Source organism: Amphimedon queenslandica, unplaced genomic scaffold (assembly GCF_000090795.2).
Source record: "Amphimedon queenslandica unplaced genomic scaffold, v1.1 AMPQUscaffold_13509, whole genome shotgun sequence".
Classification (NCBI taxonomy): Eukaryota; Metazoa; Porifera; class Demospongiae; order Haplosclerida; family Niphatidae; genus Amphimedon; species Amphimedon queenslandica.
This window is the reverse complement of record NW_003546255.1, coordinates 555,780-572,583: the sequence shown is the minus strand read 5'-3', so window position 1 is coordinate 572,583 and position 16,804 is coordinate 555,780. Positions and strand designations below refer to the sequence as shown.

Here is a 16,804-nt window from a genome sequence, read left to right as displayed (position 1 = left end):
TCATTTTTAGTTGAAAAGGGTGGGGCTCAAATTTTAAGGGTGGGGCTGGGTGGAGACATTTGCAAAAAAGCTAAGGAAGGGATTTTCCAACAACAAGATGGCGTTGGTATTTCGTGAAAGAAAGATACGAAAAATGGACTTGCTTGGTAAGAAAATAAAAAAATACCCATGCACAAGTAATGCTCCTTCCTTTTCACAGAAATGAACGAGCTATTGGAGGTGATAGACGGACTCCAGCGTTCAAACTTCCCTCCTAAGAAATGGTTTGATCTTGGCCTTACGGTTGGGCTGCTCTTACAAACGCTGGAGACTATAGAGTCGGACAACAGGGGCAACCCTCATCTCTGCCTCCGAGCTTGTCTCAGCAAGTGGCTTGCACGTGTTGATAACGTTAGCAGAGTCGGTCAGCCAACTTTTGAAGCTTTGGGTGAAGCACTCTGTAGAATTGGACTGGAAGATGTATCGGAAAAGGTTCTGAAAAGTAAGCGCTGGCCCTTTTAGAACAAAGTGTTTTTACGGTCTTTTCGGGTGGGGCTCAGCTTGCAGAGAGGTGCTAATCAGCCTTGTTCACACCTTTAATAAATAAGAATTATTGTTGTATTTTTATATTCACTTTCTGCTATATTTCTCTCTCTTATTAAACAGTCCTTGATCCAGGAATGCATTATTTTCAAAAATATGTCGAGAGTCAGCTACAAATCTCGGAGGACACCCTCTACATGCTCTACACTGAAGGACTCATAACAAAGAAAGAGATAGCGCAAGTAGAGAAGAAAGGGTTTCATCTCATCGATGAGCCTTTGAAGGCCCTCTCCGATAAAATTGCTGATGATAAAGAGAAGCTCATTGCATTTGCTAATATCCTGCTGATCTCAAAGACTCCTAGAGAATCACAAGACTTTGCACTGGAACTGCTCAGGGACTATGGTAAGGGACAATGTGTTAGTGGGTGTGTGTGTTTGCAAGTATATTAAGGAGACTCTTTTTAGGTTATTTTATACCAGAACCAGAACCAGAGGCTGAAACTGAGACTGATATCAGCCCTGAGACTGATACCAGACCTGAGACTGATACTGCGCCTGATACTGATACCACCAGGCCTGAGACTGATACTGCACCTGAGACTGATACCACCAGGCCTGAGACTGATACTGCACCTGAGACCGAGCCTGTTCCTGATGAAGCAGCAGCTATTCCTCCCCAGCCTCCTCTTCCAATTTCTCCTTCGTCTTCTCCCCCTCGTCCTCTCTCCTCCTCTTCATCAACACACAATACACCTCCTACAACACCAACTGAAGAAACACCCCCGGCAAATGAACAACCACTGGAACCAGGTAAGATAATAAATATATCATTAATAGTATCCTCATTAAATATTCATTAAAACCTCATTAATATTCATTGATAATATTTTATTAAATATTCATTGCTTTTAGCTCCTCCTCCACTCACTTATGAGGACATGAAAACCAAACTGTCCACTTTGCTTGACAAGTTGTTCCCGATAATAGTGAACAAGATCGGTAACTTTGCTGATTTCCGTCACTACCTCGATAGGGGGCTACCTGAGCTTAGACCACACCTACCTCCCACCCAAACCTTTGAAGAAGCAACGAAACTCGTCAACCTGCGTACCACGGTCATACATGTCGAGGGCTACCGGTCGCTTGTTGATCGGTTTGAGATGGAAAATGGCAAGCCGTTAGTGGACGAGTATGAAACCGAAATTGATCGCTTCTGTTCTCAAACGACACTCGATTTGGTCCTTGGGATAAAGTTCTTGCCACTGGTTGTTCTTAAATGCGAAACAATCAAAATAGCCATGGAGTGGGAGAACTATCATGAAAAGACGCTAGACCACGTCCGAGAATTAAAAAAGACTATCTTTGGGTCTTTATACACCCGAATAACAATCCGTCAAATATATTGGGACGAGGAAGAAGAGACGATTGTGATTCTGCTTCAGTTTCCTCGCTACCTTACGGACTCTATGCTAGTCACTTCTCAGAGGAATGTTGATGATGTGAAAGATTTGGGTCTTGCTCAACTGCTGGTCGGTCATTATCCGATTTTTGATAGAGTCCCTGATGATAAGGTACCTTTATACTGTGCATGCGTATGTAATTTTGGTCAAGTAAAATTCACAAATTTTTTCAACGCTCACATACAGTATTATTATTATTATTATTGATCTTTTTATAGGAATTGAGAGAGTTGTATGAAAGGAAGAGAACCGTTCAAAAGGAGGTCAAGAAACTCAAAGTAGCCATCAAGGAAAAAGGTAATAGACTTATAAGTAGCATAGCAACAGTGCTAAGTATTAATGATGCCATTCATAGATGAGTTGATTAAGAAGCAAGAGGAAGAAATGGAGGAGCTGAAGAAATCAATAGAAGAGAATGAAGGTATGAAATGAAACATGTGATGTACTAATACTTCACTTCTTTTCTTTCTTTATTCAGAATACATTGAGTTAATGTCAGTACCAGGTAATAAAGAAAAGCTAATATTTCAGGATTACTTTTTGTTGCTATACTGTAGATGATGAGCTCCAAGAAAGGATTGACAATAAAGAGAAGATGATAAAAGCAATGGATCACGAGATAGAGGACTTGAAGAAACAACTGCAAGAAAACCCAGGTGCTTAAACTGCTTATTCTCCCGCTTATTTCTTTAATTTTCTGTTTCTTTACTTTTCTGTGTCTCTGTTTATAGGAGTGGAGGAGGAATTGGAAAAGGCAGAGAAAGAAGTTGAAGTTTTAAGAACAAAACTGGCAGAGCTTGAGACTCAAATGCAAGAAAAGCCTCCTTCAGCTTCACTCAGTAAGTAACAGAAATAATAATGATCACAGACTATAATACTGGATTCACATTAAAAGCCTTAGTGCTATATAATGTAGTCACTGCATTGACTCTAAATGCTGAAATGTATTGACTTCATGCTGTTTTCTCTTTGCAGAGAAAGATCAAGAGACCCAGTCAGATCCAGACAAGGAGCAGATGACAATGCTTGAGTCACTCCAGCTCTTCAGATTCATGATGACAGAGCAAAGGATAGACATACCAGCCATCAAAAGGATACAGACCGACTCCTCTAGCAGCAATGAGAAAGCTGCAATGTTCCTCAAGACTGTGGAAGAGAACCCTGATGTGCTTGCTGCACTGAGAAAGGCAAAGAAGGATCTGGATAAAAGTGGATCATCTGGTATGCAAAACCAATGCAATATCAGTTGTTGTTGATATGAGCATCTCCATACAGGAAATTTTGCATTTTTTTGAAATTCACAAAAAATTAATCTGCAGAAATTGATTTTTATATTGTCCAGAAAGTAGAAAGATTAGAAAAATTATAGCCACAAAATGAATTTTTGAATGAATTTGCAACAGTTAGGTCACAATTTTTTTTGCTATACAATACTATTATATCTGCATACTTTTGTTCCCTTTTATTAGGTGGTGGTGCTGCTGGGCCTTAACCTTCATTAACTCAATGACTTCATACACAACTTTATAATTTTTTTAGCATGTCAATTTGTTTGTTTGCTACTTTGTTGGGACTTTTCCTTTTTAGAAATTGACAATAAAAATAACTGTGATTACTGTATCAGATATGAAAAAAATTGTCCGCAACATCAAAGTATTTCCAGTCGCAGTGCAAGTTAGTATTGCGAACTGAGTGTTACTGATACCTGGTTCATAACATTACCAGTATGAAATTACAAATTAGTGTAATACTGATTTGACAATTGATATTATAATGATAATAATAATAAATGAGCTTTTGTTTATATTAGATATGATACAATCATACAATGAGAGAACAAGTAACAGCATGGAATCATGTAATAGTGATAAATAATGACAACCATCAGCAGTAGGTGAAAGGGAAAATCATAGAGGGACCAGAGAGAATAGTATTTATCTTAAAAACTTGTAAAACACATCAATAGAGAAATGAATGAAGTGATTTCTCAGGCAAAAGAAAAAGCACTACCTTATTGCCTGCTATGAAGCTGACCAGCAAACATTGGTAATAAACGACGAAGGTGGTTATGATCTGGGGTAGGGACTCGGACTGCTTCATCAATGTCCTTTAGTTTTGCAAGGAAAGTCCTCCTTTGACTCTCTAGTAAGCTACACTGCTCCAAAGGAAGCTGAGACCGTAGAGCATTGTTACTGAGGTTGTCCCTTATTTCGGGTATGAGAGATTGCAAGCTCTGCAAATGAGTTTGGATTTTATCGCAAGTCATGACGTAGCGCTGTATCGTAGCAAAGTCATTTGGATTCTGGACTCTAGGGGCTAGAAGGTTTCTGAGGTTAATAGCATTCATTATATGAGCAGATATTGTCAGGCCTTGGGTGACCCTTTGGAAAGCAACCTTTGCAAGATCAGTAATTGGTATAGCTGGATTCTGACCACTAAGGTTGTTCAAAGGTGCTACAAAGTTGCCATCACCTTGAACATGCATGCCAATATTGTAAGCTCGACTTTCAAGCTCTTTTGCAGCATTGTAATTGTCCCAAGCAGCCTTCCTTTCTTCCTCAGAAAGTTCTTCGTCAAAAATATGCTCAAGCAAAGAGTCGTGCTCGTGGTATTTTATCACGACTTTAGGCTGGAGTTTGTCAAGAATCTTACAAAAGACAATATCATTCGTCGGTCTGTCATAAGCTCCATCTTCTTCCGGTGGTGGGGCTGGAGTAAAAGTGAAGAGTTCCTGAAGCTGGTTGTTTGTGTAATGTCGACCAACTTGTTTCTCGTCTATGACACGGAGAGAGAGTGATGTCTTTGTGACTTGCCTGTCATAAATCTTCTCTTCCATGGTACCCTGGATAGAAGACAGAAAAAAGGGCATAACACTATAAATTAAAAGTTAATTGTCCTTAACTACATGGATAATCTGCATTCAAGTGAAGGTGATTTAACCTTTAAAAAAGTTAGTGCAAGATTCAAAAAGCTAAACTGACTTGTGCTAAAAGTCTATATACAAATACAGGTTTGGTCTGTCCAAAGCGATAGGTCCTAAAAACAGACTGGAGGTCATGGGTCGGGTTCCAACAAGCGTCAAACACAACAACTCTATTAGCACCGATGAGATTAACACCTAGAGAACCTGCTTTAGTGGATATTAGGAATAAACGTATGCTAGAAAGGAAAGATAGAAAAATTAACATTTAATGTGTCTAGAAGAATACTGTATACATGTATTCAGTATACAAATTTTAAATATGATATACTTACGTTTCGTTGTTCTTCCGATTAAATTTTTTCATTAGCTCCGTCCTGTGGCTTGCCTTTGTCGAGCCATCAAGACGAAAATAGTCGATACCTTCAAAGAAATCTCTCTTTTGCAGGAGGTACTCAATTTGATCAAGCAACAGGAGACTCTGAGAAAATACCAGGACTTTCTCATGGACCTTCTTTGTTTCTTCTAGCAGCTCAAGAAGAAACAAGACTTTACCACTGGAATCAATGTCATCCTCTGCCTCATCGGACAGGAGGTCTTCAAACCAAGAGGAAGGGGTCGACTCTTTGGAGACGACTGGAGGAGTAGGACAATCTGTAGGTATAGAGGAAGGATAAGCAGAGGTACATGTAAGAATTGTAATACATAAATGCTTATAACTTGAAAAATTGAAGTCGGAATCAGCTCAAACTTTCTACATAGCATAAGGGCATCAATATGTATCAGAAAATGTAATAAAAATGGGGGGTCATTTCAGAGCCATTTTTTTGGGAAAAACCATGGGCTATAGTACAGGGATTTTTCAAAAATTGGCCAATTTTTAAAAAATGACTATAACTTGAAAAAACAAAGTCGGAATCAGCTCAAACTTTCTACACAGCATAAGTACATCAATATGCATCAGAAAATGTAATAAAAATTGGGGGTCATTTTGAAGCCATATTTTGGAAAAAACCATGGGCTATAGCCTTGGGTCTTTTTCAGATTTTTGACGTTTTCTTAAAATGGCCGTAACTTGAAAAATTGAAGTCGGAATTGGCTCAAACTTTCTACACAGCACAAGTACATCAATATGTATCAGAAAATGTAATAAAAATTGGGGGTCATTTTGAAGCCATATTTTGGAAAAAACCATGGGCTATGGGTACAGGGATTCTTTCAGAAACCAGGGGGTATAACAGTACTATGTAGCACATACAGTATGATACAGATACAATTACCTTTAGATGGAGCTTTGCTTGTTTCTCTGCTGCTGCTAGATGTAGATGGAGTCTTCTTCTTTACTTTATATTCTCCGTCAGAGTCGCCACTTTCCACAATAAAACCTTCCAAGCTAGTGTCATCATCATAATCCTCCTCATTGTCATCATTAATGAATCCATCAAGACTGTCGGTACCATCTTTGAGTCTCTTTCTCTCCTGATCAAGCATCAGTACCCAGGGATGACTCCAGACCTTATAGATAATAAATATAGTAATAATAATAATAATAATAGGATACAACAAGGCTCATCTACATGTACATGTTCTTTAAATTCAAAGCCACATTCATGTACAAGTATTGTAGGAATTATATATACAACAGTTATAAGACAGTAAAATAACATTACAATTGAAATTAGAGTATTAGTAATAATATTCGTTTTACTAGTCTGTACTGTACCTTAGCTAAGCTTGCAAAAGTGGAGAACAGATCACTTGCTGTATGGAAAGTCCTTCCTAAGTATCTGGTGATGAGCTCGCTCTGCACTGGAGTCATTCTTATTGATACCACATATTCGTATTTAGGAGGTAAGGACTCCGCTAGTATACGGTAATCTTTTCTCTAAAAGAAGAGAGAAAGAGAAGGAGAGAGGGATCGAGAAAAATGAATAATTTATAAAGTAGCAAGAACAACACATAATGAAGCATTGCTGTACATGTAAATGTATTAAACTATACAGAGCTTTCCTAGAGCATTTCTTTAGCAGAAATTTTTGAGGGCAAAAACTTTTTTGTTACTTTACAAAATTTTGCCATTAAAAAAAGTTGATTTGATTAAAATTTTAAAAGACTCAAAAGCCACATACATGTACACCATACTGTTACTCACATCAACACAGCCGGAGAGAGTCTGAAACAAGACGTGGGCCCTGTACTTCATCACTCGGACTTGGTAAGGACTAGAGTCGGCACACTGGCCGTTGGCTATCGGGTTAGCAAACTGATTACAGAACTCTTTCATCGTTCCTAATAGATTGGGCTTCACGAAATTGACCATAGTATAATCTATAATGAATGAAAAAAAAAATATAAATAAATAAATATAAAATTTTAAATAAATAAAATAACACAAATAAGTTAAATTCAAGTTAAACAATCTACATGTATAATGCATGAAAAATAAAATAGTATAAATAATTGAAATTAAAATTTGAATAATACATGTAACATACACATGTGATTACATTATCTACATGTACACCTACTTACATTCTTTTAAGTTGTTTTGTAAAGGTGTCCCGGTTAATACAATCCGTCTCTTAGTGGCCACTCTGCTAACAATCACTGATAAGTTAGAACTCTCTCTTCTAAGGACGTGACCTTCATCGCATATCATTATATCAGGGCCAGGATCAAGGAGATACTTAGAGAAAGACTCTCGGAGTTTAGCCTTGCGAATTTTAGAACCGGAGGCGAGGTTTCTAAACATCTCGTAGCCCATTAGAGCGACCCCACCACATTTGAACCATCTCTCTATTATCATTAAACGCTGATTGTTCAATTTAGCATCAACTACAGTTACCTGAGAGAGAGAGAAAGAGAGAGAGAGAGAGAGAGAGAGGGAGAGAGAGAGAGAGAGAGAGGGAGAGAGAGGGAGAGAGAGAGAGAGAGAGAGAGAGAGAGAGAGAGAGAGAGAGGGAGAGAGAGGGAGAGAGAGAGAGGGAGAGAGAGAGAGAGAGAAGATAGCCTAATGATGTGTATTATAAGTTACCAATCATGACTACATTGTACATAGAATTCTATTGATATAAATATGTCATATAAATAGATACCAGCGTTAATTGTTACTAAAAATAGCGTAAACAACTCGTTCCTATAAATAGTAGCAAGACCCACCCTATAGTCCCTCCTTGATAATGATATCCACTTGTTCCACTCGTCGTTCCAATTGTTCAACGTGTTAACAGGACAAAGTACAATAACACGCTTAATGTTGGTGGACTCAGAATTGGATATGAGACAATCTATGAACGCTATTACCTGAGGAAGAGATGCAGAATTTACCAACAATATACTAATAATATACAGTAGTTTACTAATAATATACTAATAATATACAGTAGTTTACTAATAATATACAAATAATATACAGTGGTTTACTTATAATATACAGAGTTTAAATCACCTGAAAGGTCTTTCCAAGGCCCATACAGTGTGCTAATATTGCACCAGACCCAGGCTCAGACTTTAGCCGCTTCAGGTCCTCACAAACACAATTATACAGAAACTTAATCCCTTTAGCTTGATGAGGCAAAATATGAGAAACAAGGCTACTTCTTACCTAAAAAATAATATACTAATAATATACTGGAGTATAATAATAATATACTAATAACATACAGTAGTTTACCAATAATACACTAATAATATACCGTAGCAGTTTTATAACACGGTAATTTATCAAGGTGTGTATTTATCCTAGTTTAATAGTGCACAATAGTTTACTGGGATATACTGACCTCCAACAACACTTCATCAGTCTCAGCATCTTTCTCAAGGATTAGTCTCTCATTTTGAACAGCTTGGGCATCATTCTTCTTCTTCAATCTGTCCAGCCGTTCCTTCTCGGCTTTCTGAGCCTCTTTGGTCTCAAAGGCAAGCTTGTCCTTTGAAATGAGTTTACGAGTTTTTTTTGTCTTGACTATAGCAATATACAAAAAATATACTAATAATATACTAAATTTAATAATAAAAAACAAGAGTATGCAAACAATGTATAATAGTAATACTAATAGTATACTAACATGCACAATAGTATACTGAGAAATATCCTAATAGTATACTAAGTGAAACCCTCACCTGGCGTAGTAGATGCAGATGCTTCTTCTTCATTGCTACTCTTACTTGTGGGTGTGGTCTCTTTTCTCCTGACTCCGCCCACCTCATCATCATCGTCACTATCAGAACTGGATATCCGTGTGTGGAGACTCTTTCTCTTCTTGTGCTTTCCCTTAAAATAATAACCACTTCCCTCACTGTCCTCAAATTCTTCGTTAGAAGAATCAAGAACCACAACCTTTCTTCTCTTCTTGCTAGAGGAGGACGAAGAATCCTCGTCCGAGAAAAAAAGTTTTCTCTTTTTCTTCCGGACGACTTTAGAGCCGAGAGAATCCGAGGAACCATCACTGTTGATAGTAAGAACTGTCCTGTTTTTATCTTTTAGTAAAGGAGAGGTGGAGGAGGAGGAGGAAGGGATAGAGCAAGGCACGACAAAGGCATTTTTATCGTCATCATCGCTTGAAGACAAGTATCCTATCCTTTTCTTTGACTTAGCCTTCTTGTCTTCCGACTTGGCCTTCTTGTCTTCCGACTTGGCCTTCCTTGAAGACTTACTATCGGAGCTAGAAAAAGATGAAAGTCTGGATTGCTTTGATCGGTTTTTCGAAAGATTGGAAGGAGTGGGATCTCCAGTTTCGTCATTTGAAGAGTCGATAACGACAACATTAGAAGAATCGGGAGGGCCTTTAACTTCCTCCTCCTCCTTCTCTTTCTCGCTATCGCTGCTGCTGGATAGAGCTTTTCTCCTTTTCGAAGACTCGATCCCGTAATCTGACTTCTTCACTTTAAACTCGTGTCGTGGTTTTTTAGTTTTATTGGCTGAGGAAGAGTCAGCTTTTGTCGAAGGAGCTGATCCTTTGTCAGCTGGTTTCTTAGGCTGTGTATCCCCTGGGGAATTCTCGCTGATCGGACTGTCTAGTAAATAATCATCATCTGATAAAACAAAAGACGAATCTCCTGCATTTGCTTTGTCCTTTACATCAGGCTTCTTTTTCTTCATGCTCAGTGAGAGTTTTCTCCTTTTAACAGTGGGTTTACCGGACCCCCTGCGAACTTTCTTATTAATACCGGACCGCTCACCAGTGTCATCAATGACAGAGTCAGTATAATTAAACAGGAAAGGAATGTTGAGATTGCATTCATTGCTATCACTAGATGATAGTCCATCTTCAACTAGGTCCAAGTCTTCTTTCGATTCCATGTAAAACTCATCGTAATCTGCCGATACAGGTGGTTCCTCTTTAATATGAACGTCAGATTCCTCAATCTCATTCTTTTCAGACTCATTCTCATTCTTTACAGATTCATTCTCACTGCTCCCAGACTGATTCTCATTCTCCCCAGATTGATTCTCATTCCCCCCAGACTGATTCTCGTTTTCCCCAGGCTGATTCTCATTCTCCCCAGATTGATTCTCGTTTTCCCCAGGCTGATTCTCATTCTCCTCAGATTGATTCTCGTTTTCCCCAGATTGATTCTCGTTCTCCCCAGATTGATTCTCATTCCCTCCAGACTGATTCTCGTTTTCCCCAGGCTGATTCTCATTCTCCCCAGATTGATTCTCATTCTTTATTCTAGTACCACGTAAGAGTGAATCTTTAGCTCCAGTGTCCATACTTTTATGTTCAGATTCATCGGAATCACTTATAAATTCCTTTGACTTATAAACCCTGTTCTTTTCGCTCTTTTCAACCTTCAGACGTCTCTCCAACTGTCTCCTTTTCTTCTTTCGACTCTTTAAAGTCTCAACAACATGTTTACAAAAGTCTATGTCTTTCTTTAGCGGTGACGGGTCACAGACAAAACAGATCCAGTTGCTGTCGGGGGATTTAAGCTTCTCCACAGCTTCAGAGCCACATACATTTAGGATACAAGTCTATAGAACAACGGAATGAAGTTAATTCAGCTTTATCTTACTTATCCAACTTTGCCCCTCTTCTCTCTCTCTCTGTCTTATTATTTCTCTCTCTTATTTTTTAGTCTTTTCTTTTCCCCCCCTCTCTCTCTTCTCTCCTTTACTTGACAGAAAGATTTAGGACAGTCGTTATCACAGACAAAAAGCTCTCCTCCATCCCCACAGAGGGTGCAGTAATTCTCACTTCCATCCTTGTCCACCTCAAAGACGCCAGTATTAAACGTCTGGAAACACTTCTACAGAAAGAAGGATAATCATTATGTTTAATATCAACAACACATTCTCTCCTTTCCTCTTTATTGCCAAGTTCTACGGTGGTCACATTCATTCATATTCATATTCATAGACAACAAAAAATCTTATAGGGATATGGGATATAAGGATAAGATACTTTCACAGGTTCTTAAGCCCAACATACACTGAGCAACTTTGTTGCTCAGTGTATGTTGGGCTTTAAGGCCTCCATACACTAGGCAACATGTTGCTAGCAACTTCTGTGGTTACTTTGATCTTGTAATCATTTTGTTCCAAAAATAGAACAGAATTCTATTCTTAGACACAAGATCAAAGTGGCCACAGAAGTTGCTAGCAACATGTTGCCTAGTGTATGGGGGCCTTTAAGTCACCAAAGCATGAAAAAGACAGCTCTTAAAGCAAACTTGCAACAACTTGCCTAAGTTAGTTTACATAAGAACATGGGGAGCTAACAGAGCTAAGAGCTGCTTATCAAATCACAGTCGTACTCTTTCCCCCCCCAAGTCAAAATTCTGATTGTGTTACTTTTCTCACCACAGCTAATTGATTAACACCCAGACCTGACGAAACGAACTACTTCATGCAGGCCTCAGAAACCAGCCAAAATACCTCCTCCCCACCCCCGTCATGTACAGTACTTACCAGACAAGTGAGAACGTTTAGGATCTTGTGGGTGTGGACTCTTTCTTCTTTCCAATTAATTTGTTTCTGACAAGAGACGCATGGAAATGTATCAGGTAAACCGGAATCATCATCCTCGCTCAATATAGTCTCATTCCGTCTAATCTCATTTTCATTCTGCATAGTTTCATTCTCGTCCTGCTTAGTCTCATCAATGACAGGTTCAACTTCATTGGTTTCGGGCTCATTGTCAAACAAATCAAGAGATTCATTCACATCAGCATCAAATGCATCACTTTTAAGTTCTCTGTTTTCATTCTGGTTAGGTTCATTCTCATGTCTACCCACTTCATTCCCATGTCTATCACTTTCATTCCCATGTCTATCACTTTCATTCCCATGTCTATCACTCTTATTCCCATGTCTATCAGTTTCATTCCCATGTCTATCAGTTTCATTCCCATGTTTATTGGTTTCATTCCCATGTTTACTGGTTCCATTCCCATGTTTACTGGTTCCATTCCCATGCCAAGTGGAATCAGAATCAGACTTCTGGGTCTCAATTTGAACATTTCCATCCCTTGGGGGTTTCGTCACAGGATTACTGAGACCTATTCTTAGCTTGGGAAGAACAACAGAACAAGGTTTGAGAGGAAGGGAACGCTGTGGGTTGGGAGAGGGCTGGCGGAACGGTATAGAAGGATCTAAGTGAAGTTTTTGGCACGTCCTAGAGCCGTCTATCTCTCGACAAGACTGACACAAGTCCAGTAGCACCTCCCTGTTCTCGTTCTGACACTCTGACTTGTAAATCTGGGATACATGAGAGGAGATAGGCTCGGCCATTTCTTGTCTAAGAGTGAGGGAGGGTAGAGATCTGTCTTTTAACCCAAAGGACTGGTGAGGGGACGCGGTGTAGTCCGGGCAGAAGAAGAGAATACAGTTTCTTTCCGAGACTAGATCGTAGTCCTGTTCTGCAAATGCTCTTGTATGAGGCGGCTTGATAGAAGCAAACCAATTCTAGAAGAAACCAGAGCATGTCAGGCAATACTCGGGTCTTCTCTTCCTCACCGGGCTTACCTCGGGCTCTGAAACGTCAAGTGAGTCTAGTCCACCTTTACCGGGAGAGAGGTTTGCCGCCATTTATTTCCTGGACAGTGGACACCACCACGTGACAAGATAACTTTAATAACCTGTGGGTGTGGCAGCACTATCTACTTAATTAATTAATCAATCAATCAATCAGTTAACTAATTAATACTAATTTACTAACTAAATTATGCAAATTATTGTTCAAATACTGGGCCAAAATCAAAGATAATTGAGTCTCTCTTCATAACCACATGCGATGGAGAATAACTTGCATTTGATATTAGTGCTTCATTCAGATTACCGGCATTACTTTCGATCACTTTTTGTCTGAAGAGAAAGATTTTGCACGAGCTTACACAAAGTTGGCAGCTTTTTTGAATCGATTTGACATAAGCATGAGCCATTACTGTGCCAATAAAAGCAATAAAACTCAAACTGACAGAAACAGTAGTTATCCCTCCAGTTACTTCTGCACTATAGCCCATATGAGCAGAGAATATGCTAAACATTGATAATAATCCCAAGTTAATGCAATAAAATGTTTCCAGTCCATTCACTGCTCTGTTCCTGTAGACACCTTTCGATAGATATGCTCCAAAAAAGGTGAAGAAGCTGATAATGTAATTATTAGCTTGAGGGATGGCACTAGTTGTATATGAGAATATAGGTGTGATTGCTAGACGTACTATCAAAAACAGGCCAGTCCAGAATCTATACTCATTCTTGTATGGCCCAGTGTAGGCATCAATGAATGGTTTCAGTTTAACTACAGGATCCCTAGAGCTCTTGCAGCACTTACCACTGTAGCGCTGCAGCCATTGGCCAGAGAACACCAGCCCTGTGTATACTAATCCTGCAAATAGGAACAACAATGCAACTGCAAATAATGGAATATGTTTGCCACTCAGATAGCCAATGTTACCATCTACACTCCATACTTTCCAGGTTACAATCCCTTCGCAGTCAATTGTAGCTATCATTAAAACGTTGGTAATAGCTTGAAGGAGTTTAGAATATGACATGAGAATGAGCGTAGCTAGAACTGGAACTGCATTATTACCACAGAGACGCGATACTTTGCCAGAGTAATGGCTACTAGTTATGACAATCCCGATCAATAGCCAAATGTAAAGAGGAAACACAAACTGTAGCCATGTCTTCCAATAGCCATCCAGTCCATTAAAGAAGCAAGTCTCTATACCAAGGTCAAGATTAATCCAAGCAATGAACTGGCTCAATAGAGGTACCTTGCTACCATTGGGAAAGTAAACAGTTTCATTCAGTTTAACAACATTAGCATAAAAAAGTAACCCATTGATGCTACCGACAGATACAGTCAAATTGAGAAACAGGAGGAAAACTAGAAGTATTATGCCAGCTGCAATAAAACCAGCAAGAGTACCCAAGTACTTGTTACTGCAGGGACCACATTTATTTGATCCTAGCATGAGGCTCAGTCCAGCTTCACACTTTCCGCAAAGGATTCCCGATCTGCCATGAGAGCATTGAGCATCCCCCTCTACAAGACTGAGACTTAGAGAAGAGGAATTGCAATACCCAAGAGGACAATATCTGTGAGCAACAGTACAATTATAGTCATGATTGTAGTACAACCAATTGTTACCTGATCTTTTAATAGGATATGGCATGGAATTAATGTTGCATTCGGTGAAACTAGAGCTACTTAAGACCCGATTGCACTGACAGGTTTTGTCCTTCAGCTCAAGACCAACTGGGCACGGACGGAAAAGAACATCTACCAGCAAACCAGAATCGCTGACAGTGTTGCTTTTCTCAGGACCATTTAGTGTATTATTAATAAAAAAGCTTCCATGTCTATTTCTTGTTCTCTGTCTGAGATGATAAGTAAAGTTCGAACATTCTCTTTTGGTTTGTTGATTGCAATTGGTGTTGAGTAAAACCTCAACTGTGCTAGTATTAAGAGTTAACAAAACCCCAGGGCTGAGGCCACCACACATTCCAACTGTTACTAGTGGCAGAGTAATGGATTGGCCAGGATAGAGTTGCTTATAAACTCTTCTACTAGTGCAATCAATCTTATTATCATTGGTACAGATGCAAACACCAATTGAAGTTGAAGTGATGTAAAATGATAGAGGATGCTCATGTGGAAAAGTGCGGAGATATTGAACACCACTGCAGTTAACTAATTTCTTCAGTGTGTATACATACACTGTATTATTATAACCTCTTGAATCTCTGCAATTCCAATACTTTCCATTGTAAATGTTATTCCCAGCAACATAAGCAATATTGTTGACAAACACTGGTCTGAAATTATCAAAGGTGCATCTTGCCTCAATAGAAGTTTCCAACTGAACAATATTTACGTAAACAGCACCTCCTACACCCAGTGCCGTGTTGTTAATGAAATAAACTTCAGTATCACTGTAGACAGAGACGTCCTTAATGAACATACCAGCACCATTAGTAGGTGAAGTATTATCAATCATGTGGCTAGGATTATTAACAAACCAGAGTTCGTTGTCACCCTCGACAATCATTCCATTTTTATTGTTTGATAGAGTCACATTATCCATTCTTATCAATTTTCTATTATACTTCATCACCAGTCCAGAGAAACAATGACTTATCAAAACATTTGCAAGCAATAAGTCATCACCATTATAAAGAAGTGCTAAAGTTGTCCCAATCAATGTAACATTGAGGACTGCCATGTGGTTTCCATTGTACTTTAGAAAGATGAATTCATCTGCAACGCTAATATGATTCTTCATAGTGAGATAATCTCCATTGTAATCAGCATATATTCCACCATTTCTGAGCACAGTAATATCTGAGAGTGTAATGTTATTCTTATTTCTTTGCATCAAAAGACCATTGGTCTCTCTAATTCCCACTATACTAACATGAATGATAGAAATATTATTACCATTGAATGATACGTCCACATCCCCAGTCACATTGATGCATTCCAGACTAATGTAGTCACTGTTATAACGTAGAACCAGTTCAGTATAAGCGTCATAGGAGCTTGTATTCAATTTCTGATACAGGGTTATGTTACTGATACTTATATTGCCACCATTTCTTTTGAGTAGCATTATGCCGTAGCCATTCTCTAAGGTTACTGTAACATTGGAAAGTCTTATATGATTCCCATTTTTATTCAGTGTGAAATTCTGACAACAATTTCCGGTAATGTCGACATTAGTAACGATTAAGTCATTCCCATTTCTTCCTAAAGAAAGACTTTTTTTGACAATTTTTATTATATCTAGGAGGATATGATTGCCATTGTTGATAAGGATCAATCCTCCTTCATTAGAATGAGCCACATCAATCCATTTCCCAATCACTTTGATGCTACACAAAGTCAAATAGTCTCCATTATTTTGTAAAAGAATAGCTCCATACTTCACTAAAACACTGCAGAGCGTAATGTGATGACCATTACCAATAGCATAAATAAAATTCCGTGTTGCAGTGAGTACAATGACATCATAAAGGCCAATATGATTGCTATTGTTGACCAGATTAACATCCCCATTATACACTCTAATGCCTGAAGAAAAAATGTGGCTTCCGCTATATACTAATGCATAGTTTCCATTGAATATTGTAGCATTTATTACTGATGAGTTATCCCCGATTAAAAATAACAGCAAATGAGAGTTTAATACCAAGACGTTTTGGATCCTGACAGAGGCATTATTTACAGATACTGTTGATCTTGAGTGGTATGATCCAAGCTGTGAGCCTTCCATTAGAAGGTGTCCCTTTTCTACATAGTTATATAATTGTAATGACTTCATTACTATACCCACCACTTCTACGTTGTCTATATTGTTAAGCTCTAAGTCACATGAAATTTCAAGTTGTCTAAATACAATAGATTTGCTGCTGCTTATTACAAGTGGCATGTTTTCTTCACAAC

The 16,804-nt window shown here is 38.6% G+C and overlaps 2 protein-coding genes across 2 annotated transcripts; one reads left to right on the top strand and one right to left on the bottom strand.

The window, feature by feature from the left end:
• Window positions 1–43: 43 nt before the first annotated feature.
• Window positions 44–3,797, top strand: LOC105316517 (titin-like). The gene is made up of 12 exons (XM_020007775.1): window positions 44–146; window positions 200–481; window positions 646–927; window positions 990–1,334; window positions 1,437–2,095; window positions 2,203–2,281; window positions 2,340–2,405; window positions 2,463–2,489; window positions 2,542–2,640; window positions 2,716–2,823; window positions 2,960–3,205; window positions 3,454–3,797. Exons 1-12 carry the CDS (start codon window positions 98–100, stop codon window positions 3,474–3,476), a joined length of 2,265 nt encoding a protein of 754 aa, XP_019863334.1. The 5' UTR covers window positions 44–97; the 3' UTR covers window positions 3,477–3,797.
• LOC100631939 (transcriptional regulator ATRX-like) lies at window positions 3,703–12,975 on the bottom strand. Its single transcript, XM_011411455.2, has 14 exons — window positions 12,874–12,975; window positions 11,818–12,813; window positions 11,025–11,156; window positions 9,027–10,881; window positions 8,687–8,868; window positions 8,353–8,508; window positions 8,064–8,207; window positions 7,437–7,749; window positions 7,057–7,232; window positions 6,628–6,789; window positions 6,185–6,419; window positions 5,240–5,558; window positions 4,966–5,143; window positions 3,703–4,826 (listed from the first exon to the last, which is right to left on the bottom strand). The coding sequence occupies exons 1-14, from the start codon at window positions 12,934–12,936 to the stop codon at window positions 3,996–3,998; spliced, it is 5,742 nt and encodes a 1,913-aa protein (XP_011409757.1). The 5' UTR covers window positions 12,937–12,975; the 3' UTR covers window positions 3,703–3,995.
• Window positions 12,976–16,804: the final 3,829 nt, after the last annotated feature.

Excerpts from the sequence above, each read along its gene's own strand:
- LOC105316517 (XM_020007775.1), top strand. The coding sequence starts at position 98 with ATGGCGTTGGTATTTCGTGAAAGAAAGATACGAAAAATGGACTTGCTT. Across the intron at positions 147-199 it reads ACGAAAAATGGACTTGCTTG|AAATGAACGAGCTATTGGAG; the intron begins GTAAGAAAATAA and ends TCCTTTTCACAG. Across the intron at positions 2,824-2,959 it reads GCCTCCTTCAGCTTCACTCA|AGAAAGATCAAGAGACCCAG; the intron begins GTAAGTAACAGA and ends TTCTCTTTGCAG.
- LOC100631939 (XM_011411455.2), bottom strand. The coding sequence starts at position 12,936 with ATGGCGGCAAACCTCTCTCCCGGTAAAGGTGGACTAGACTCACTTGAC. Across the intron at positions 5,559-6,184 it reads AAGCAAAGCTCCATCTAAAG|ATTGTCCTACTCCTCCAGTC; the intron begins GTAATTGTATCT and ends CTATACCTACAG. Across the intron at positions 4,827-4,965 it reads TATATAGACTTTTAGCACAA|GGTACCATGGAAGAGAAGAT; the intron begins GTCAGTTTAGCT and ends TCTTCTATCCAG.